This window comes from Lissotriton vulgaris, chromosome 2_1 (assembly GCF_964263255.1).
Source record: "Lissotriton vulgaris chromosome 2_1, aLisVul1.2, whole genome shotgun sequence".
Classification (NCBI taxonomy): domain Eukaryota; kingdom Metazoa; phylum Chordata; class Amphibia; order Caudata; family Salamandridae; genus Lissotriton; species Lissotriton vulgaris.
The window spans coordinates 882,524,231-882,547,308 of record NC_141687.1 but is presented as its reverse complement, the minus strand read 5'-3'; the positions used below and the strand labels follow the sequence as shown (position 1 = coordinate 882,547,308).

General features: G+C 43.5%; 1 protein-coding gene across 3 annotated transcripts in view; it reads left to right on the top strand.

Moving 5' to 3' along the window:
* The first annotated feature begins 2,133 nt into the window (after positions 1-2,133).
* The window catches only part of SRRM1 (serine and arginine repetitive matrix 1), a 605,541-nt gene continuing 584,596 nt past the window's right edge, over positions 2,134-23,078 (top strand). For 2 of the 3 annotated variants that reach the window (XM_086956396.1, XM_086956395.1), the window contains exon 1: positions 2,134-2,191. In XM_086956396.1, coding sequence (XP_086812522.1) covers positions 2,171-2,191 — 21 coding nt within the window. In that variant the 5' untranslated portion in view covers positions 2,134-2,170. The remainder of the gene's footprint in view (positions 2,192-23,078) is intronic. The other variant, XM_086956397.1, reaches the window with a different exon arrangement.

Sequence of the window (23,078 nt, the reverse complement as noted above, 5' to 3'; positions counted from 1 at the left end):
TTACTTGGCATGTGGCGGAGAAGAACTGTTTTTATTCACAAGAAATAACTGACTACTGCTTTTTACCCTTTACGATTTCTTTGATAACCAAATTTTAATAACTTTTTAATTCCAATGTATTTATGTTTTATCACTGTGCTTATATATATTTTATTGCACTTTTATGGTCCTTGACCGAAATAAAGTTATCAAAGTAAGTAAGATGGACAAGTTACTTCATCGTAATATGGTGTGATGATTACTCCTCGTTCTTTGTCCAATAAAATTGTGGCTTTCACACATTTGCAACATTTGGGGGTGGTACACTGACCTGAAAAATAGTATAACTAGGGTAGGCTTAGTTAGTTAGATTGTCCGACTTGTCCGAATAGCTGACCTGTCACTGACCCAACACACTCAATAGGTGATCGGGAGCAGAGTTGCTGGCGGAGCACTCTGTCAGAAGATTTGATAACACAATCAGGGTTCTGGGAAGGAGATCAATGACCCAATCGGGGTTTGACAGTCAGCTGCAGTGAGGGTTTACAACGCTGGTGTTTTAACTTTAGCTGTGGTGCTAGTATTAGCTGTGGTGGTCCTGTCCTGATCCAATTTGGTCCGTACCCTGTTCCGATTCTGATTCTGGCTTGCACTTGTTCTTTCTCGCTGGCACCTATACTTTAGGACTCTTATTCTTTGACTCAGCCCGTGGCCAGGGTTGGTCACCACACCATTCTAGGTAACTATAAAGTGTGGGTTTGTCATTGTATTTGTTTTCCCTTTTCTTCACCCACCTTTTATCTAAATGCTTATTGATATTTTCTCTCCAAATTAGTTGCATATGTTCATGTTTAAATCTGCATCATTCTAAATAGAATAAGAAATTAATTGAATTAATGTTTTCAAAAAATCTCCAAAGATTTTTCTTAGATAAAAGAACTTCAACTTTTCCTGAGTCTGTGGTTATTCTATGATGCTGAATGTTATTTTTCTACCTATTTTCTTGCTAACTCCCTTGATCCTTTAGGTCTATAGGTAACGGTGGCTTGGAATTAATAAGACAAAATTGTATAGATCTCGAATGGTAAATTTCCAATTGACTGAGTGTAGGTTTACCTGTTTAATGTATACATAAATATATGGGCCCTGTTGAGCAGGTGAGCCCGCGCGATATCACATATTTCACGTTATACACTCCTGTATTATATGTTAGTAGTTCCACACATTTTAGTAAAAAACATGCAATACAGTAGATTTCATCGAGCAGATTTTATTCACAAATATCGTGCTCCAGCACTTCACTCCAATAATGCAACGCGAGCCGTGTGTTGTAGAAACGAAAAAATAAGGTTAAACCTTAATTTTCCTCATGGTGGACTTTTCAATAGGTCCAAATAACGCGATATGCAAAGAGCTCCTCTAAATCCAATTTCTGAAGGAAGTGCGATCCGCAAGGCTGTATTCCGAAACAAGTTATAACAAACATGTAAACAGTAAATTCCAAACAAGGCAATCCTGACAGGGTTCCCGGTGTTTTAACACTCGTCGCCAAAATTGTTGAGTAAATGTTTTTAGAAGTTGAAGTTTATTAATTAAAAGACCGTATACTGGGATACATCCTTCTTGACCTTCCTTCCCACTCAGCTGCCTTCAGTGAACTGACAGCGATCCAGAACACTGATATATGTATACAGGTAGAATGGAAGCAGGTTTACAAATGAAAATATAAGCGCATGCCAATCAAATCCAAATGATACAGCACAGGCAAAACACGAGCTTAACTATAAATAAATCATAAAAGAATACAACGAACTTCATGGAGGTATGGAATATGTTTGATAAACGACATGCTCAAAGTATATAAATTCTGATTAAATGTAGTTGGATTAATTATTTAAGGTTTAGCTCAAAATACACAATTTTCACACATTTATAGGAAAATATAACGCAGTATATTTTGAGCCGCTGCTCACCTCGTCTACTCAGATTCTCGTTTCGAGTCAACTTTCGCCACTTCTATTGGAATTTTCCGGTATCGTCTTCTTTCTTTTTCCTGCGAGGATGGGACCCTACGTTCAGTCCCCTTTCTAGGTCCATGCGTCTCCTCTGCCCCGCGTGCTGTTGAGCTGGGGCTTCCTCCTCCCGTTCGCACTGCATTGTGGGACCTCGAGAGCTCTCCGAGAGAGGCAAGATGGACGCGGGCTTCTTCCGCGTAAGTAAATCTATTGGGCTTAAGAGGGTTTGCGCGCTGGGACTACAGAGGGTGCCAGACTGATGGGGCACCCACAGCTACATATTCCTCAGCTTATTTGTCCCCTCTCCGTCTTGCTGCGTGAATGAGAGAACTGGATTTGGGGCCCTGCGTGTTTGCGTGCAGGGGAGATCATGCTGCGTGCACTGCCTGCTGCTGGGCCCGTGGTGTGTATACGGTGCAGACCTCAGTGGGAGGTGTGGTCTTAAGTGAAAGCCTAAGCCAGTGGCAGTTTACTGAGGCTGAGCAAAGGCTTGTTGCATGAAGGTGATCCTGGTCCTAGACATTGCGCACATCGCTGGCAGTTCATAACTTTGGAGCCCACGCTAGCTGCCCATATGTTAGCTTCCAGCTCTAATTTAGTTTTTCCTCCCACTTGTATCTATTACCTGTAGTCCTATTTTTTTTTATAGAAACTATGCAAACCTAATTCTAACCCCGACTTTATCAACTACTGGCTTGTTGATTGGAAGAATCTGAAATCTCCAAGGAACTGGAACTCTGCTCCTGTCACTTGGATTGCATCGACACTTTTCTCTGCTGTTTGTGTTTCTGTTGTTACTGACCATCTCTGCTAAAGTTGTCATGGATGCATCATTCTCACTTTGTTTTTGTTATACTTACATTTCACCGTGGTAGTTTTAATGTTGTGTTACCGTTGTAATTGCAAGGTTATAAGTTCAGAGTTAGAAGAAAAGAGCTGTTATATGTTAGAACCACACATAGCTCGTGAAAACTTTACATCGCTAGACGTAGAATTGCCAACCAGACCCCTTGTCATAAAGTTATCTTCATTCTGTCCAGTTTTTTTCCCCAGTCCAGCTGACAATTATATTGTTGCTTTTACACCGTTGGTATGAATTTGTTCTCGCGTGCTGTTTTTATTCACCTGGCCGAGAATCTTCTTATTCGTGCACATTCATGAATAAAATGTGCTCCGTGTGATCAAAATAAATCCACCCTCCTTCACCGTTTTCTGAGGCACATTATGCAATGTAACTGTTACACATAGAGAAGAAGTACTTAAACTACGGTTAGAGTGCAATCTACTGTTGTATTTTATTTTGCTTCATTTTACTTTCTGCATTTCTTTTCATAAAGCAACAACGAAGTGCCAAATGAAATAAATAGTAACCTACGCATGTAACATAATCAGAAGCATTGGTAAATCCAATAGGTCTGGCACCGCTGCATATGCCTTATAGCTTTGTTAATGCTCGTCTTGGCATGGGTTTATGTAAACATTTATTTTCGGGGTGCTTACAAACAGTATAGAAAGTTATTGCTAAAAAACAGTTATTCTTGTGAACGCAAAAAGCACTCGTTCCATTGTAGCCCCCAGTACTGAAGGGGGCTGTGCTCTTGTGAAAGAGCACTATGCAATTACTCTGAATGAGGTTATCTTATTTCTGAAGTAGGCTGACCTATTGCCCATGTTGGATTTTGGGGGTCTAGGGGGGATGTAAATGACACAACAGACCAATGGAAGAAGAGATAAGACTGTTAGTGTGTATATCAGAAGACTCCTCAAGACCTGGCTCTTCGAGCAATAGCGGCACCCCCTCAGTGCCTTGAGACCCCCACGGGTATGTAGTGCGCTCTACAAGTACACTGATTGATATATATATATATATATATACATACTTTCAGTTAAACACCCCTAATAACTACTAGATGGCGACACATGGGCGAGGATTATGTTTCTTAGTTTATTGCAAAAAATACAGCGGTCAATCGTGTTGAAGTAAATATATCGGAACTTAATCTCATGATCTGCACTATGACAAAAGCACCCCTTCTGCCTATCAGTGCATTGCAAGCCCTATAAGACCTGCTTTCCCCATAGTCCTGTCTTTTTCTTTCCCACTATCTTAGCCAAATGGAACCACAACATTTGCAATTGTCATTCAAGTGAACGCTTTCATGTATCTTGGAGTATGCCATCAGGATGACCTCAGTGAAGTGAAAACCGAATCTTCCTGTATGAGCTGGAACATCTCAACCAAAACTATGCTTGTTACCCTGGCATTCAACTCTGCTTGCCATCCAAACTTGTGAATAAAATATACCAAACGTAATATCTCGCAAGTATTTCTGTATCATAACTAGAGAGGGCAGCAGATTATGATTAAACATTCCTCAAATATGCATGAATGGAATACATTAAGCATGAGTGGGACAATCCTCACCTACATGTCCTTAATAGAATATTCTTGACACAATTGCTATAAAATATGTTTATTCTATGTCCAGTCAGTGGCTTGAAATTATGCTTGTTCAAAGCTGACCACAAGAATAGAAGCAACGTCTAAAATTGGCTTTTGATCTAAAATCTTAAACATAGAATTTGAAGACCAGTCAGCTGCCACCACGATGTCTTCCGAAAGGAATCCTATAGAGTACAACTTAAAGGCCATTGCACCCCTCACCGAATGTGTACCAAATAAGGAGGTGTCTAAACCTGCTAACCAGCTAAGGTGACTAATTTAACAACAGGCCCAAAAGATTTCTTTAAAGTAATATGCAATTGATCTCCAGCAGTTTGCAGCAACTCTCTAGTGCAATCTTCATTAAACTTTTAAACGGCACAGTACGCAAAGTTTATGGCTGCCTGGTAACTCTCGCAACATGACTGCGTCTTGGTACGATTAGAGATTTTGTCATACCAACAAACCTATTGCTTCCATGCCAAACATATCTTATGAGTGCTGGGTGCTCAGGATTGCACAATGTAGAACAAAGCTTGCTCCTAAAGACCCAGCGTCTCCCGAAACCCTCCAGTTCCTCAAGGCCTGCTAGAATTGGAGGGAAAATGCTGCGCCAACTTGGGAAAGTGCCGATTGGTGGGACATGTGCTCTTGCAGCACAGACCGTATTACATGATCAAACGACAATGTTTATAAATGAGCTATATGAAATCGTCTCGCAATATAACATTAAACAATTAAACACTGTATACTTAATGGTAATCACATTATTCTAGAAAATGCACTTATCTCATGCCGCTGGAGCAGCAAAGAAAGAGGAATTACTGTGGGGATAGCAGGTCTTTCTAGGGCTGGCAGATCCCTGCTTGGCAGAAGGGGTGCTAATGTCATACTTCAGATCAAGGGAAATGAAGTTCTGATATGTTTACTATAACATGATTGGCTGCTGTGTTTTTGCAGCAAAATAAGAGAAGCATATTCTGAAGCCTCTGGTCCTGATTTAGTATTGCAATCACAGTAAGACGATGGACGGAGCGCTGAAACTTTCCAGAAACTCACCCCAAGTCACTGTTAGTAATGGATTGAATCCATCATCGTTCTTTTGCTCACTTCGCCACCCCAGTTCAGACCCAGACATAGGCAAATCAGTCTTGACCCTGTTCCTTATGAGAACAGTCCAGCCCAAACTGGAAAGCCAGGTCTTCACTGTACTGGAAACAAGCAATCTGGACCCTTTTATGGGTAACGCCCCTCATCAGTCAGGCTTGCTTGAATCCAGGGGCAACGTGAGCAAGGGACCTATGTCCGGGCATATCCTTCCAACTTAGGGCGAACCTGGCCTTGCAGTTCAAACTGAACTGTTCCTATGGGGAGAAGGGTCAAGACTGATTTGCATATGGCCGGGTCCAAACTGTGGTAGTATGGTGAGCCACAGAATAATGGATTAAACCCAGATCTGTGAGTGGGGGAGAGTGTTTGAAAAGTTTCAGCACACTGTTCATCATCTTGTGTTGCTTAGTATTGCAATTAGCCATTCACTCTGTAGTGTTTACTACATGTTAACATGGTGACTATGGATAATCTGCCCTGCGTAGTTTAAGATTGTGTGCAGCATATGCTTTGCATCAGAGGAAGTGTGTGCACCATGTCTCAGAGACTAGTTCAGAGATTCACCACTTGTATGCATGGTAGCATTTCACATCACTGCTTAAAACTAAAAGGCCAGTTTATTCTACCAAAAGGCAGCATTCTGAAGATTTACATAGGCTATCTCTGTGTTGTAGAGTGTGAAATAGCAAGTCACAGACATTAAGTCTGTAAATGCGTGTAATTCATTCTGAAGACCGATGGCAGTAAAAATTATTACCCGTTAGCATAACACCATGGAGGGTAGGTTTTTCCACGTGCAGTTTAGTGTGTGCTAGTTTATTGATTTATGTGTATGTAATGCAAGATTATTAGTGGGGAATTATGGTGAGGTTCTTGAGACTCGCTTGTTGATTTTAGATGTTAGCTATCAGCCTTTTCTTAATCGGTGTTGCACCTCTGGAATTAGGCAACTATGTTGCACTTTCTTGCTTGGAATGCTCGGCGGTTAGGCAACTATGTTGCACTTTCTTGCTTGGAATGTTCGGCGGTTGAATAAACAAGTTAAAGCACACCAGGTTGTCCATTATTTGGGCAGGCTTATCCTTTTATTTGCTGAGTTCTAGGGAGACCTGCTTGTTGCAAAATGGTGAAATTGTTGCTGTTCCTCTTTTTTATGCAACCTGGGTATTTAATTATTGCAGGATACTGAAGTCCTCTATTGAACATTTATTTGAGACGTTGTTGGGAGTGTGGTATGTCTTCTTAGGCAGTGCTTTTGGAAGCATGACACCCAACTGTATGTTGGACCAACCTGATGGTCAGGATTGTGCAAGAAATCTGCTCGCTGAGAAATGTCAGTCACCGTTCTGTAGTCCCTTGTCTTTATTTTAGTCTGAAAGTTGTGAGCATCTAAGAAGGCTGATAGCTGAGAGGCTGGTAGGAGAAATATCTTTGCTCAAGGTTCATCTCGCCCCCATCTTTGCCCATATCCACCTCGATTGGGAAAAGCATGCAATCCAGACTAACTAGTGTCCTAAATCTACAAAACCAATATGGCCTTTTGAATACCTGTTTTTTGGAAGATAGATTAGAGGCATCCATTGAGGACTATCAAATGTGAAGAGGTACAGTGATGTACTAGTCCTTAAGCCAAACTAAACGCTTATTAAGCTTTGCATGTCTCTGCACCCTTTTCCTTGGACAAGGCACAATACACAGGGTACATTGGATTAGGATATTGTCCATCAACCTTTCAGAACTCTTGTTAGTAGTGCTACATTTAACTGACTTTAAGGAATTACTTGCAAAGGCATATTCTATTATTGTCTACCCCAAACCTTACATGCACCCTTTGCAATCCAATGAGGATCGAATCCTGTTTCTGTGTCCAAGGAACAACCTGCTACAGATTGGATCCAATAATGGGGGCACTGCCATGAGTGAAAAATGTACCTGCCCACCGAACCTCAGAGAATAATTGGAAAACAATGTTTTGTGCCCTTTCTATGGTGAAAGTAGCAAAACAATTGCTTACTCCCATGAACAACTCTAGGATAACGTGATGCAAACAAATGTTTATTCTATTTGCTCACCAGAGTACTGACACAACTGAAATAGTCAATTACCATGTAAGAGAGGGATGGAAAAAGCAGCCAGAATCCCAATCAGAATGGCAAGATTTGCAGCAAAGAAAAGCATTACTTCATTGGTGAGGCTGTAATTAAATAAATTGCATGGCAAAGAACTTCATTTGTTGAACTCAACCAGTCATTGGTAAAGGGGGCATGAAACAACTCTGATTAAGAGAATGGGTAAAATATTGAAATAAACTTAACTAGGAGGGAGTAATTTAGGTCCATTTCTACCAAAAAATCACTGGCAAATGCATAGTCTTGCATTGACCACCATCCCTTTGGCTTTGTCGATTCTTGCTTTTTGTCCTGATTTTGGAAAAACATTGTCAGGAAAGCTGCCGACCCCACACCAATTTAACAAATAAACATTGTTTAAAAAGAAAAAAATATTTTTGGTCTCAAAAAGCATACCTTGCATAGCAGTCTGTGGCACTTAACCCCTTCAGCGTGGCGCGAATTTTCGCGCTGTGCTGAAGGTTCTAATGAGCCTATCGGCTCATGACGGAACGGTTCCGTCTTGAGCACAGCTCAACCGACGCTCATGACGGAACCGTTCAGTCATGAGCATGGAAGGGGTTAAGGAAACTGTGAGGATGTGCTTGTGAAAGATCAGAATGCAGTTACTCTACAGTAAAGTTGACCACCGGGCTGAAGTGGGCAGCCTCATTACCCCCTACCTTGGTGGGTAGAAGAAAAATGTGAATGAACCAATTACAGACCACTGGGTGAAGAGGGCTGTCTGAAAGCCCCTATAATTAAGTATATTACAATTTAAGTAAAACAAAAGGTCTTCTTTAATATCAGACATAAAACCATCTTGTCCAGGAGAGATGAAGCGATCTGGGATGTTTCTAGGCGGAACTAGCATAGCCAAGGAAAAGTGGCCACAGCTAATGTTTAGGTCTAAGCCTATCAGACAGCACAGCTGTCTTTTTTTCAAAAACTCATCTCGGGGACATTCGAAAAGCTTCCCATGGAATACATTCAACCCATTGCTTACCCATTGGGTTTGCAATTTGTAGCTCACATTTGCTTGCTTTCGGTTTGCTTTCTTTATTTGTTTTAGGCTGTCCAGCTTGAGATTGTCCCCCCCCCCCCCCCCCCCCCCCATTATTTTCCAAATCCTATTTACTGTATTCTTCCACCAGTACTGGAATTCTGTAAACAGGCCTTTAAATCTTTTTCTTATATTTTCACATTTGCTGTGCATTCAAAGACCGAGATCAGATGTCAATGTCTGTCTTTCAGGGAGCCTTGCCTCTTATTTTTCTTTCTTAGACTTTAAAATGAGAGGATTTATGTGACAATCATACTGGCTACTGGGGTTGTGCTTGAGGAAAACAGCACGCTGTTTTTTTTATTTTTCCTAGAACAACATGTAAATGTCTGTAATGAACTGCAGAAATTTCAGAATGTGTCCGAATTATGAGGGCACAAATGAAGCATTTTTTGGGGTAATTCTGAAGTTTGGTAGACACATATATTTTAATGCGACTAAAACAAATCAATACACTAGGTAATGAAATTTCAACAAATTATCGTTTGTGCGCTGTATATTTTTATCAGTATATCTGTGAAAATGTAAGTCATTTCAATTGAAGATGTGTTGCCTGTAATGGCAGTATGCTACCACACCATGCATGCTCCATGTCCCCCTGCCCCCCAACCCCCCCAGAAACTCAAGAAAATGGGTTGGTTTCTGGAGAGCATAGGACTAACCAATGCATTTACACCAATAATTATTAATCATTGGATTAACTACTAACTCTGAGTAACGCAGTAGAATACTACCTGCCAGAGAGCGCTTTAATGCCTCATAAGGGTTGTAAGCGTTATATAAATAGATTTCCAATCCCATTCCCAGTGGCACTGCAACTTCTAATGAGAAATCTCTTGTCAGGTTTTATGCAGCTCCTATTACTGTGAAAATCAAGAGTGGCGCTAGAGGCCCGACTGCTTGTGAGGTAGTTTTCCATGAGGAGACGCGCATTTCACTCACATTCCTCTATGCTGCACGGTCAAAGGGTGCCTTCCCCGCTCCCTCGAATCTGCTTTCAAGAGCTGCGAGAGGTTGCCGGGGCTGCAAGCGCTGAATGAAAAGCCTTCACAGCGCTACCAGGCAGTCTGCTTTTACCATGTGTAGAAGACACACTCTAACCAATAGTTCACATTTATGCTCATTCTGCTTTTACCGTGTGGAGAAAACACACTCGAACCAATAGTTCACATTTATGCTTGCCTCCTCCTGAAGAGAAACTTGCCCTCTTTGACTAAGGAATATCTGTAGCCACCGTGACAGAAGATCTCCATGCTACATATGGACTGAAGAATAAACAAGCACGGTCCGCTTTCACTTTCGTCCGTAGCAAAACGATTTTGTCTGTATGGGGCCATGTGTTTAAAACACATGGGCCCAGGAAGATAAGAAACCTTTTGCGACGCATGGAAGGCAGACAAGCCCGTCCAAGTGGGCCGGCCGAAAAAGCCGAAAGTACATGACCCAAACAGCTCTTTCCCAATGGCTGGCCATTGTTTAGCATAAACTGTGACGCCGGCCAATGGGAAAGAGGGGCGGGGCTTGAAGCCTTTTACTGAAAGTCCTCAAAAACATTAAATCTCGCCTATCGAGCTGCGCATTGCGCAGCCACACTTGCCGAGACCTAAAAACAAAAACGTTTGCACACCCAGACCACGAGAAGGCACTCAGTTCGTTCGCAGAGGCCAAGGATTGGATGATCAAGTCATGTGACCTACTGACCTGCACCGTGAGACAGTTGCACACCCTGACCCCGAGAAGGCACTCTGTGCACAGTATGCCCTGTACAAGCATTAAAAATGCAATAGGTCTTGCCTTTGATTAAGTTAAAGCCATTTGCATTGCTAATGGTATTGTATAGCAAAGCAAATGGCTTTAGCCTAATCAAAGGCGATTCCTATTGCATTTTTAATGCTTGTTTTCTTCGTTCTCTTAGATCTGCCCGGTCCAAGTCAAACGACACAAGTTTGTTTAAAGTGTCAATAGAGTTGCCCCCTGACAGTACTGTAGTGTTTTTGAAGGCATATTGCATTAGGAACAATCATTCATCAATACTAATGAGCATGTTAGAATTATTCTAGTTGATATAATTGGAAACCGCTTTAATTAAATTGGCATCTCAGAGATGTAGAATTGTATCTAAAAATCTACTTGCTGACTGGGCTAAATGCTTCAGGGATCTATTTGTCTTAAAAAAAAAAAAATAAGAAAAATGCTTGTTCCATTTTGGTGCCATGCAACAAGGTGACCAATTGTGCAGCATTCTCATTACATCAGAACTATGGTATTACCCTCCCTGATTATGCCGGTGCTCTTCTTCGGTTATGTATTGGATTCTAGCAATGCCCAAATTTAGTTCTAATGCTCTCTGAACTTACCATGGCTCTTTTTATCTCAAAAATGACAATCTTCACAGACTTTGAAAATGCACACGCTCGGATTAGGTTAACTTTCTGATAACTGCAGCGCTCTGAATATGTCAGCACTTACATGATTCCAGAGTTCTGATAATGACTGTTGAGGATATATCACTGCTCTTTTTCAGTCTTTAGTCTGAGGGACTACCTTATGAATTACTCTGGCAACTTTCCATGGAATATTTCCTTCTATTTCTCAATACATTACAGGAAACAAACTCGGATTATACTTGTACTAATATTACCATGTTGTTAAATAAGGATCAAGGCGATTTACCCCAGTCTTGCAATCTCCACCTAACCTTATTGGGTAATTATAAGGCATATCTGAACTCCTTCCAATGTAGCAGTTCCTTTGCTGCAATTAGAAGCACATATTAAATGTTATGTAAGTTCCTTGACATTTACATTTTACAATTGGATCAACTTTGAAAAGTCCTATTGAAATCAAAATGCTAAGGGCTTTCTATGCAGCTGTCGCATGCTTAAATAAGCAAACATTTTGTTTTTCAGTTCAAAGGATTTAATCGCATGAAGGTTTTTGTGTTGGCAAATCAGGTCACGTTCCCCGCGGTAGAAAAGAAGTTGTTCTGGGGCCAAATTAACTTGTGAGTTTCTGCAACCAAACAAACTTAAATATTTGGGGGAATTCAACTGTTCTACAGCCGCTTCCCGCCATGGAAAAGGTCAAAATTCACTCCATATAAGGACGGGAATAAAACATTTTCTGAAGTTGTAAGGGAGGTTAAACATGGAAAGTCTACAAAGCTATGCTCTCGCAACTACAATAAGTTATCACAGATAAAGTACAATGACTGATGAGAATTAATGAACAGTAGCAGATTCTTTTGTGTGTTTCTTGTCACAGCAAGATGTTGGTTTATTTTCTCCAGACTTGAGGAATGTCACAAATAGCCGACACGTGTTTCGTCGTGTACAGTTGAGTCAACACGACTCTTCAGGGCTTAAAGTTCAACTTCAAATGTATGGGTTGAAATTAGTCTGGACCTCGTGGTTGCGTTCACTATGTTTGTCAGAATCAGATTTGTGACTGGTATGGAAGTGTATATCCAATAGGGTCACGTGCAAGAAGCACTTTATCTCGTTAAGTTCCGCCTTATTGGTAGGTGATAGTCTTCGAGTGTTAGCACTCTGAATATGGGTGCGTATCAGGCGGAAGCCGGGAGGGGATCCATCCGTTGTGCTGCTTAAAGGGAACGGGTGCGTCTCCTCTGTGGAGGTGTGCCGTGGTATGGTATCCCTCCTCTGGTGGTTCCCGGTGGTTGTCTCTCGTGTAAACCAACATCTTGCTGTGACAAGAAACACACAAAAGAATCTGCTTCTGTTCATTAATTCTCATCAGTCATTGTACTTTATCTGTGATAACTTATTGTAGTTGCGAGAGCATAGCTTTGTAATTTTGCCTAGTCTTTTGACTTTCTTAGACGGTTAAGGGTGTTTTCCGTCTGCTCTTCACGCACTACACATCAACAATCTACATCACACACTGTAACGTAAAAACTGAGGCAGTGTGCCCTTGAGTTCTGAATCTCCTAAAAACCCCCTTTCAGATCATTTCAAACATGGAAAGTCTATTTCCACTGGGAGAAAAGGGAAATATAAGTTTTAACAAGTAGATTTGTACTTGACTTCCAGTAAATTAGGAGCTTTATAAATATCCAGATATTGTTAAATCTTGCAAACTTGTGTAAACATTTCTATATTGGAGTGGTATTACTTTTGCAGGTTGAACCAGCTCACTTTATTTCCCTACAGCACACGCCATACCAGTAATGTATTGTATTGTAATTATGTAGCGCTTACTACCCCCATATGAGGCATTGAAGCGCTTTTTCGGCGAGTAGCACGCTACTCCGGGACCCATAGAGGATTAGTGTTGAGTTAGTTTAGTGAAACATGCAAGTACATTTTAAGTGGTGGATAGGTTAGTCAGTTATTTGAAAAAATGATAGTAAGATTCTCATGGTTCGAAGGGTATCCTGGGTGTGCCTTAATAATCACCAAAGAGAATGGACACTTGTATCTACAATAACCAATGGTTATTTCTTGATAACCCTCATAAACGTTATGATTTCGTTGTTGCGGTGTATCTTTTATCCTGGGTGTGCAACAGGCCAAAAAACATCACTGGCGACTGCATTTTGGTTAACTTCAGGGACCCAAGGACCGTATCCCATTACTTTCACCCACCTGCTTCTTTGTGTTCCACTTCTAGACCCAATCCTGGGTCGAAGGCGGACTGGGTGAGAGTGGAAGCGGGAGGGGTGCACAGGACAAATAGGGATAGGGTTGATCAGTCCCACTTGTTGACCCACTTTTCAGTCCATAATCGGTATAGCTGTTTGGATATGGTCGATTGACTGCAGTACAAGCAAGAGGTCTCTATGGGACCCAGTCAAGCGCCTGGACTTAATAACTTCATGACCAGGACAAGTGGGCCCACCAGTAGTCAAGGAGGCAGGACTGTAGGTGGCAGCCCGGAATCCATTACTTTCCCACAGCTACAAGCTAGCCCAACCTCTCTCACCACAGACCAGCTCAACACGGCGCCTGGCCCAAATACCCTATCTATTCAACTAGGTGATCCTACTATTGTTAATGCAAATGAAAGGGGTTTCAGGGCTCGGGAAGGGCGTCATCCCACCATTGGTGATTTAGGTATACTAATGGTACTGTCTTGGAACCTAGCAGGCCTGCCTAACAAAATGGCTTGCCCGGAGTGGGTACGCTTATAGATAAAAATGACGTATGCCTCTTTCAGGAGACTTGGGCGAGTGAGGACCAAATACGTGCTGGTTTTGCTTCATTTAACGTCCTGGCTCGCTGGGGGGGGGAACGCCCATCAGGGGGTCTCACCATTTGGGTGGGTTCCCACCTGGGATGTAAGGCCAAGTCAGTGAATACCCTCTCTGAGGATGTCCAATGCGTTGTTCTAGAATGGCCTAATGCCTTTAAGCTTGCTTTGGTCACCGTATATTCTCGCCCCGTCAGTATAACTAGAGAGCCAAAAACTATTGAGGAATTGTCCATCTTCTTAGACACCATCGCAAGGGATACTTTTTTCTGGCAGGGGGCGATCTGAATTGCCACTTTGAGCCCTTAACAGGCTTGAGTGATGGCGTATCCTCGTCAATACCAGCAACCGAGGCGCCTCCGCCTAGGTCATGAACGGCCCTTGCCATCCAAATTACGGCATTAACCCTCAACCATTCAATTAAGGCCTGTAATGGTCGTCTGCAATTGGACATCCCGCCCAAATGCACGTTCAATAAACCTGGACAGGAGTCACGGCTGGATTATATACGAGTCGAAACCAGACTATGGCCCAGGGTCAGTGACTTCAGGGTTACCCCAAGAGTCGAGAGTGATCATAATGCGCTAACCCTGGAATTGTCCCTGCCTGGAATTGGTAAAAATATCTCCAACGGGCCCGATGACCCTGATATCAGGATGACTCTATCCATTGATAGACATAGAGTCAGGCGGGATAAACTAGCAGCGCACCCCGAGGATGTCTGCAAACTGTACTCGCGGATAATGCCCGTATTAGAAGAGGTTGGCACTTTAATCGCAAAACCTCATCTCCCAGACTTTGATAAAAAGCTTCAAGCCCTTCACGGGGACTTGACAAGCACCATAGCAGAGATATTCAATCCCTGCGTGACAAAACGGAACAAAAAGCGCCAAATAAGTTTGTGGTACAATGCTGCCAGTAGAAAGGCAAAAGCAGAGTTAGTCACGGCTCTGAAACAAAACAATAATAAATCAAAAACACAAGCCGGGAGATCAGAGTACAAACGACTGATTAACTGTGCTAAGGCAGAATGGGACCATGATAAGTGGGCCAATTCGACTGTTGCCCTTGCCGCCAGGGACTTGCGTAAATTCTGGTCAATTGTGAATACAGGGTCCGGCGAGCCACCACGGGCTATTGAACCAAACATAGCAGCTGAAATGTGGGAAACAAAACAGAGGAGAAATGCCAATACTGATACTGTAATGTCAACCAAATAAAGAATTCTATTCAAAACTGGGAAATGCTTTTTAATAGCTGTTTATTCTACAAAATATATTGCAAGGTACAATAATAATACAGATGCTTATAAAGCGCGAACAGCTACCTCAGGTGAGGTGTCCCGGCGCTAGCGAGTCCTACAGCCAAGAGCGAGTAGTCAAGGGGAAGATCAAAATTATTGCATAAAGAGCCAAGTTTTTAGGAGCTTCCTAAAGCTAGCTTCTGTTGTGGCAGATTGGATGACAGGGGGCAAGGTATTCCATAGTTTAGCCGTGCCAACAGAAAAGGACCTGCCTCCAAGTCTAGCTTTCCTCACACGGGGAGTAATTAGTTTGAGCAGGGAGTTTGAGCGGAGCTCTCGTTCTTGGAGGTAACGGGGGAGTCGAAGTTTTAAGTAGTTGGGACAAGAGCCTTTTAGTGCTCTAAAAGCCAAGGTAAGCACCTTGAACTTAATTCTGCTGGCCACTGGCAACCAGTGCAGCTCGTGCAGATGCGGAGAGATATGCTGCCTGAAAGGGACCCGTTTTATCAATCTCGCAGCCGCATTCTGCACGATCTGTAGGCGTTGCACCGCATATTTGGGCAGACCAAGAAAAAGGCCATTAGAATAGTCGAGACGTGATGTGATTGTTGCGTGAACAACTGTTTTTCGACACTCGACTGGTAGCAGGGGCAGGAATTTTCGCAAATTTCTGAGTTTGTGCAGGCAGCCAGCGGTAAGCTGTTGTATATGCGGCAAGAAGGACAGGTTCTCATCCCACCTTACTCCTAGGTTTTTTGCATGGGTACCAGGGGATGGGGCAGGGCCCATTTCCGTAGGCCACCAGAGGTCTGGAGGGGGGTGTTTGAGATTTCCAAAAAATAAGACCTCTGTTTTGCTCGCATTCATTTTGAGTTTATTAGTGTTCATCCATTTGGCCACGTCTCGAAGACAGCCCCTGATTTTACTAAAAGCTGCCTCTGACGTGTCTGTATAGGGGAAGACCAATTGAGTGTCATCCGCGTATGATATTGCCTTTACCCCCCATTTAGCAATCAAGGTGAAAAGCGGGGCCAAATACACATTGAACAACAGAGGGCTGAGTGCAGACCCCTGTGGGACACCACACCAGAGGCTTTTAGGTTCAGAGGAAAAGGGGCCCAGAGCCACTTTCTGGGACCGCTCTGTGAGGTAGGAGTGTAACCAGTCAAGTGCTTTATCTCCAAGGCCAATGTCCTTGAGTCGAATCAGCAGTCTGCTATGATCTACCGTGTCAAAAGCAGCGGATAGATCCAGGAGCACCAGCATAGCTGATGCCCCTGAATCTAAGGACCATCTGATTGACTCGGCAACCTCAATGAGGGCCGTCTCGGTGCTAAAGCCGGCCCTAAAGCCAGATTGAGTTTCATGTAGGGCACCGCTTTCTTCAATAAAGCTGTTAATCTGCCGTTGGATCAGTTTTTCGAGCATTTTGCCAGGGGCTGCTAAAAGGGAGATGGGTCGGAGATTGCTCAGGTCATCCGGCGCGCCTTGGGGTTTTTTTTTTAGCGGGAGAAGAGTGGCCTGTTTCCAACAGTCCGGGAACATGCCTGTTGTGATGGACGTGTTCCATATGTGTAGGAGGGGGACTGCGATTGCGTCAGACATTAATTTCCAGAGTTTAGGTGGGCATGGATCATCAGGTGCCCCAGATTTACATTTATTTATTTCTTTCAGTGCCTCCAAGAGGGTGATGGGCTGAAATTGAAATAAGGAGGAAGCGGGTGGCTCAGAAACTCTAAGCTCATCCATAGATGTCGGCTCGGGATTCGTGAAAGTATCATACACTTTTAATATTTTGGTGTTAAAGAAATCAGAAATGGTTTCACAGAGTCTTGCGGATGGAATAATATCCGTCTCAATGGCTCTTGGCTTAAAGAAAGATTTAACTATCTTAAAAACTTCTTTACTCGGTTGTTCCGCCTGCTGGATTGAGGTCGCAAAGAAGATTTTTTTAGCTTTATTTATGGATAAATGTAAGGCATGGAGGGCTTTTTTATAGCTGGTTTTGGCTGATTCGCAATAATTTGCTCGCCAAAGGCGCTCCAGCTTTTTGCATTTACTTTTTTCGGCCATCAGCTCAGGGGAGAACCACGGAGCAGAGGGAGATTCTCTGCGTGACGTAGCGATTCTGGCCGGAGCGATAGAATCCACTACATTGCTAATGAATTTGACCTTAGTGCATAATGTCAGTGGAATATTTTGTGACAATAATGAAAAAGGACACAGAACAAGATAAAATCTCAGCCATACAGTCATAAATCAGACATATCACAGTCGTACCACGAACATTCACCCATTCATACTAAGATACTTCCCACAGACTGGGGGGTTAATACACCAGTGGGAGAAGTAATAAGTCTGCTGTACACTGAAAGAAAAGTCAAATCAAGACAATACACTCCTTACATTTCAATTAGATTAACTTTTTCAAAGTTTTGTACAAAAGTGGGTGTATAGTTATCAATCCTGGTGTAACACAGTTAAACACTAGGGCAACCAAAAGCAGACCAAGGGGAAAAGGGGCCTACATGTTTCGAATCCCTAGCAGTCGTGGGGATTCTCCTCAGGGCCAGACCACTCTGGAAAAGCAGAACCTATGTATGCAGGTTTGAAACAGAAAGAACACTAGTGAGCACTACAACACCTGGAGTCACACAGCTTACCAATAAGAGTGTATCCAAAGAAACGTATTCATTGCAGAAGGATCCTGCAGTCATTAAATGAAAATAATAAGGAAAGAATACAAAAATTGTGTGTAAGAATGGTGTTACTTAAAAAGGAACACAGGATCTAATCATGAAATGTAGCCTGTGAGGGTACCTTTCTCATGAAGGGTAGCGTGTCCTGGAGAGCAGAGGGATTAATGGAAAATGCTGAGGGACCTGCGGGACAAGGCGTGTAATTAGTGACACAACCCCAGTTTCATAAAAAGGCAAACAGTTGCCAGACGATACAGACGTATCTTACCATAGGGTCCCGAATCTGCGGGCTGTGAAGGGAGCTTGAATTGCCACGTTAGAAATCAGATCTGTGAATCGGGGGAATCGTCAACTCGCCTCGCTAAAAAAGAATGAGCAAATTTGTGAGATGACAAGTCGGTGGCTAAACAAACAAGTTTGCGCTTGTAAAGGGCATCCATGGAAGTGCCCGGGCGGTTGGGCTTACCGAAACAGGAAAGTCGTATCTTTTGAATATATAGAATGTAGTAGGCAGTGACCTAGATGGTCTAGATAAATACAGAAGAACATAACCTACATACAACAATATTTGTTAGTCACTTGAGCCCTTTTCATTATTCTTAATTCCACTATATCCGGGTGTGTCCAGACTATGATGTCCAGGGGTTCTAACACTAGGGCAAAGAGCATGGGTGATAGAGGGCATGCTTGTCTTGTGCCCCTTCCTATGGGAAATTCAGCAGATAACTCGCTGTTCACTCTTGACTCTAGCTACTGGATCTGTATATAGTAGGTTAATCCATGCATTACATTTGGGATCGAACCCAAACTTCACGAGGACCTTTCTCAAAATGGGCTAATGGACTCCATCAAATGTTTATTATCCAAAAACAAGACCAAATTAGGTTCTTCGCTATTTTGGCCCATCTCCAGCCACTTGTTTGAACAATGAAGATTGAATCTGGTAGATAATTTAAGCATAAAGCCAGATTGGTGCAGGTGTATTAGATCACTGATGTCAATCTATTTACTAGGATAGTGGCTAGTATTTTTATCTCTGTGTTGAGGAGGGATCTCGGACGATACAAGCTGCGCTGATTTGTAGGCCTACCTGGTGTGTTGAAGACCATAATGGTGGCGAGGTCCAAGGCAAAGGCTCCCACTTCCTTTGCCTCTCAGAACATCTTAAGCAGATGTCGACCCAGGATTCCTGCATTGTTAGGTCGAGCTGGAGTTGCATCCGAAGGATGCTCCAGTTCGACAACTTTAGTGAGCCGTCTCGGGGGAATTAGGGACAGGAGGGTGCCACGCGCTTCTCTTGCAGATTGCTGGATTTGCCTGCGTGAACGCGCACGTCGGCTCCGTCCACATTCCCAGCAAGTCAGCCTAACGCACGTGCATGCACACAGACACACACACACATGCACACACACGCAGGCACCCAGACGCAGGCAGACACATACAGGCAACCCCCTCTCCCCTCCCCTCTCTTACCTAATCGGGCTTCGGGCTTCTCGGGAGCCTCGCAGAGCACTCTAGCTGCTCTGCCATGCCTGCAAGACGCGGGGCTCTCCCCTTAGGCTTGGGGGTCCCGCAGTCTCCCCGCTGGTCTTCACCCGGGCCCCCTCCTGGGTCCCGGGACTTCAGGTACGGCACTTCGCTGTTGCTCCGGGCTCGCGCTCCGACATCAAAACGAAACAAAACTTTAAAATGTTGCGCATGCGCAGGCAGCCCCCGCCCTCCCACTCCTCCCAGGCTGGATACTGAGCTTGTTTAAATGCTAATCAAGTGTGCATTGCGTTTTAGCAGTGAATGTCATACCATTCACCACAATGGAAAATATGCCCCATCTGTGGCTTTGATGAATACCTTGTGGGACTCATGAATCTTTCATGCCAGCCCTATATTTAGGAGCTTCCAGCTTCTACAGATGAAAGGCAAAGCTTCGGGAGCAAGTCGGTTCCTGCTGGAGCGCTGGCCCGTGTGCCGCCGAGCTGGCTTTCGGATGCATCAATGAAGTCCAGGCACTGATTGGGGACGCTACAATGGAGCAAGGCAGCTGCGCAGAGCTGCGCGAGGAAGATATGAAACAGGAGAGTGAAGGGAACCAGCTGGTTGTATAAATTTTGCAGTATATACGCGCATGCGCGTGCACACTTGGGTTCACACGCTAACACGCACTTGTAAAGACATTCAACCGCGCACAGAAACACACTGTATGCATATAATCTTTTCTTCAACTGGGGTACAATAGCATTCTTGTCGAAATAGGGGCAATGTCCAGTGCCTAGATGACACGGGCATCTACATAGTGCAGTGCTCAGCTCTCCTGGGGATCTTTATGTAATTCCTTCGGACTGATATATTGGGAACAAAACGGCAAGAGGGGGTTGGAGAAGAAAAAGTAGAAGTTGGCTTTCTGTGTTGTCTGTTTGTGGACAGCAGCCATCTCACCCTTTCCTTCACCATTCATACAAAAATGTTTGCAATCATCTGGAGATAGAGGCAATGAGGAGTATCACTTCCAATCTTCCGTTCTCACTAGTTCTGTGCTTGTTCAGTGCACAAAATCAATGTCGAAAATGTTCACATCTTTTCAGTTCAGTTGTAAAGGTCCCCAGTTTATTAGGGATGACTGGACTAAATTTACATAAGGCCACTGGGCGAAGATACTTCCCTCTAAAACTATATACATATGCTGCCCTTGGGAAAGGGGTTGAGTGGGGTATCCCTTCAAAACTACAGATTGTGTATGCCAGTATACAGTCTCTGCTTTCAAGGCTACTCCATGGGTGACTCTACAGAGCACCAGATTTGCAGATTAGGGGGTTCTTCAAATTCAGCCCAAAAGAAGAAAATACAGGTACATTTTAATGCCAAAAGACAAATGGGCTAGAAGAGCTGGCCCAGTTAGTGGAGGATTTTCATCCTTACAGGTGATCTCACGTCATTTAAACTGCCATCATCTGGGTCGCTGAAGTGCTGTGTCATGTGTGTTATCAGGTGTCTTTTTTGGGGACCATAGGAGCCTGGTTCCTCTTAAAACCGTATACTGGTTCATTATGAGACATGCCTTCTCACAGCAATTATTTTATTGTCAGAGCTCCATTTTCTTACAGAAGGAAATCTGGCACTACACTCTGACCCGGAAGCTGTGTTCCTACTTTTTACAGTTGCTGAGTCACGTAGAGTGCTCTTAGCTTGAAGCCGTGTTTTTTTTAGCTCCCAAATTATGGAGTAGGCTACTTTCCACTTAACACACATTGATGACAAGACTATGTGTAGGAAACATGTTAAAATGTATGTTTCCGATTAGTAATTGGCCCTAGCGTACAGGGCCGGCGCTAGGCAAAGTGTGAGGGGAAATGCTCAGGAGTAATTAAAATTAGGTCAGAATAAATGTGCAGCTACAGATTAAGAAGCTCATTTAGACTCCAATGAAAACAAGCATTTGCAATGCAATAGGTCTCGCATTGACACAAGTCTGAGCTATTGACATTGTAAATAACAATGCCTTTTATTTATGTTTTTAAAAAGAAAACAAAATTAAAAGGCATTGTTATTTGCAATGTCAATAGCTCAAACTCACGTCAATGCGAGACCTATTGCATTGCAAATGCTTGTTTTTAAAGAGTTCATCCGCTAAACCATTTGGGACCTGGGTCTTCCCAGTCTACAACTGGCCAATGCATCTTCGCCTAGGGCCGGTCTACCTTCCCACAATAATATTGAGGCTGTTTCTTCTTCCAGGTGTCTCCACTTCAGAAAAGGGGGTGGTGATGAACAGAGTGTCTGAATTAAGCAGACCACTCTTACCCAGTCCAAAGATCAGGGCTTGATCCATCACCGTTTTTTTTAGCTCACTGCACCATCCCAGCTCAGAACCTGGCTACATGCAAATTAGTCTGACCCTGGCCCAGTGCATCATGGGAACAGGGCAGACTAAACTACCGCAGCTTCAAGCACCGATCCGCAGCCGCTTCCTCCCTCCTTCAACGTCACCCCCCTCTTTCTGCAGGCAGCGGAGCCCCGTGCTCTGATGCCCCCTTCTCCTGGACTCCACAGGGAGCCATCTTCTGTGCCATTGGCTAGGTGGGCCGCTAGCTGCCTTTGCCCTCGGTTCAAGCCCAGTACCTATGAAAAGGCTGCTCTACCCTTTCTCTCACCACTGGGCACCAATTTTCAATATCTCGTCCTTTCTTTCTCCACGGGACACTTCTTTTTAAATCGCCACCTTTTACTTCTCTTCGCGGCACCTATTTTTAAATAGCTCTACCTATTCTTTCTTTTTGAGGCACCTCTTTTTAAATCGCTCTAGTTTTTCTCCCTCCTTCAGCCAACTCTTTTTAAATAGCTCTACCTTTCTTTCTCGCCACACGGCACCTCTTTTTATTTTAAAACATTACGCCTTTTATTGCGCCTCTAGCGTCCTCTTTCTAAATCGCTCTGTTATTCCTTTTCTCATGGTACCTCCTTTTTTAAATTACTCTACCCTTGCTCTCTCTCTGGGACACCTCTTGTTATGTCACGTCCTGCTTCTTTTCCCCAGATGTGCTACTTGCACAATGTTGCTCCCGGCTCTCTTTTAAGACACCTCTTGTTCCATGCCGTACCCTTTCTCTAGGGGCAGACGCCCCCTCCAGTTTAATGCTGCTCTGTTCTCCTTCTCTGCAGGGCACCTGGGCTGTTGTACAGTGACATGTCTATGTGTTGCTTCAGATTCACCCCCTCTAGTGCGGGCACTTCTTTAATAGTGGCACCTGCACCTCCGTGGGCTCCTCTTGTTGAATTTTAATCTCTTGTTTCTTACTCTGGTTCTCTAGTTCAGACCTAGTTTCCTCGTGCATGAACCCCGTTTAAAGGCGACACCCCGTTGCTGCTCAGCGCGGGTTCTATGCTTGCCCTCTTCCCAGCCCCGCCCCTTTCAGTGATGTACCTTTATTTCTACGCAGATATCTCTTTTAACATCTATCTTACTCTTGGTGCAAGCACCCATTCAGAATCTGACTCCCACTCATTAAGGAGAAAACATCCTATTTCTGCATAGACACCCCCTCTTTTATTGTATGGATTGTAATTACTTTAAAATGGTGCTACCTACCTCTGACGAGTCATTGAAGCGGTTAGTCCAAATCTATGGTTATTTATTGTGAATGGGGTGCATTTACAAACAAGCATTTGCAATGCAATAGGTCTCGCATTTGCAAGAATTTAAGCTATTGTCATTG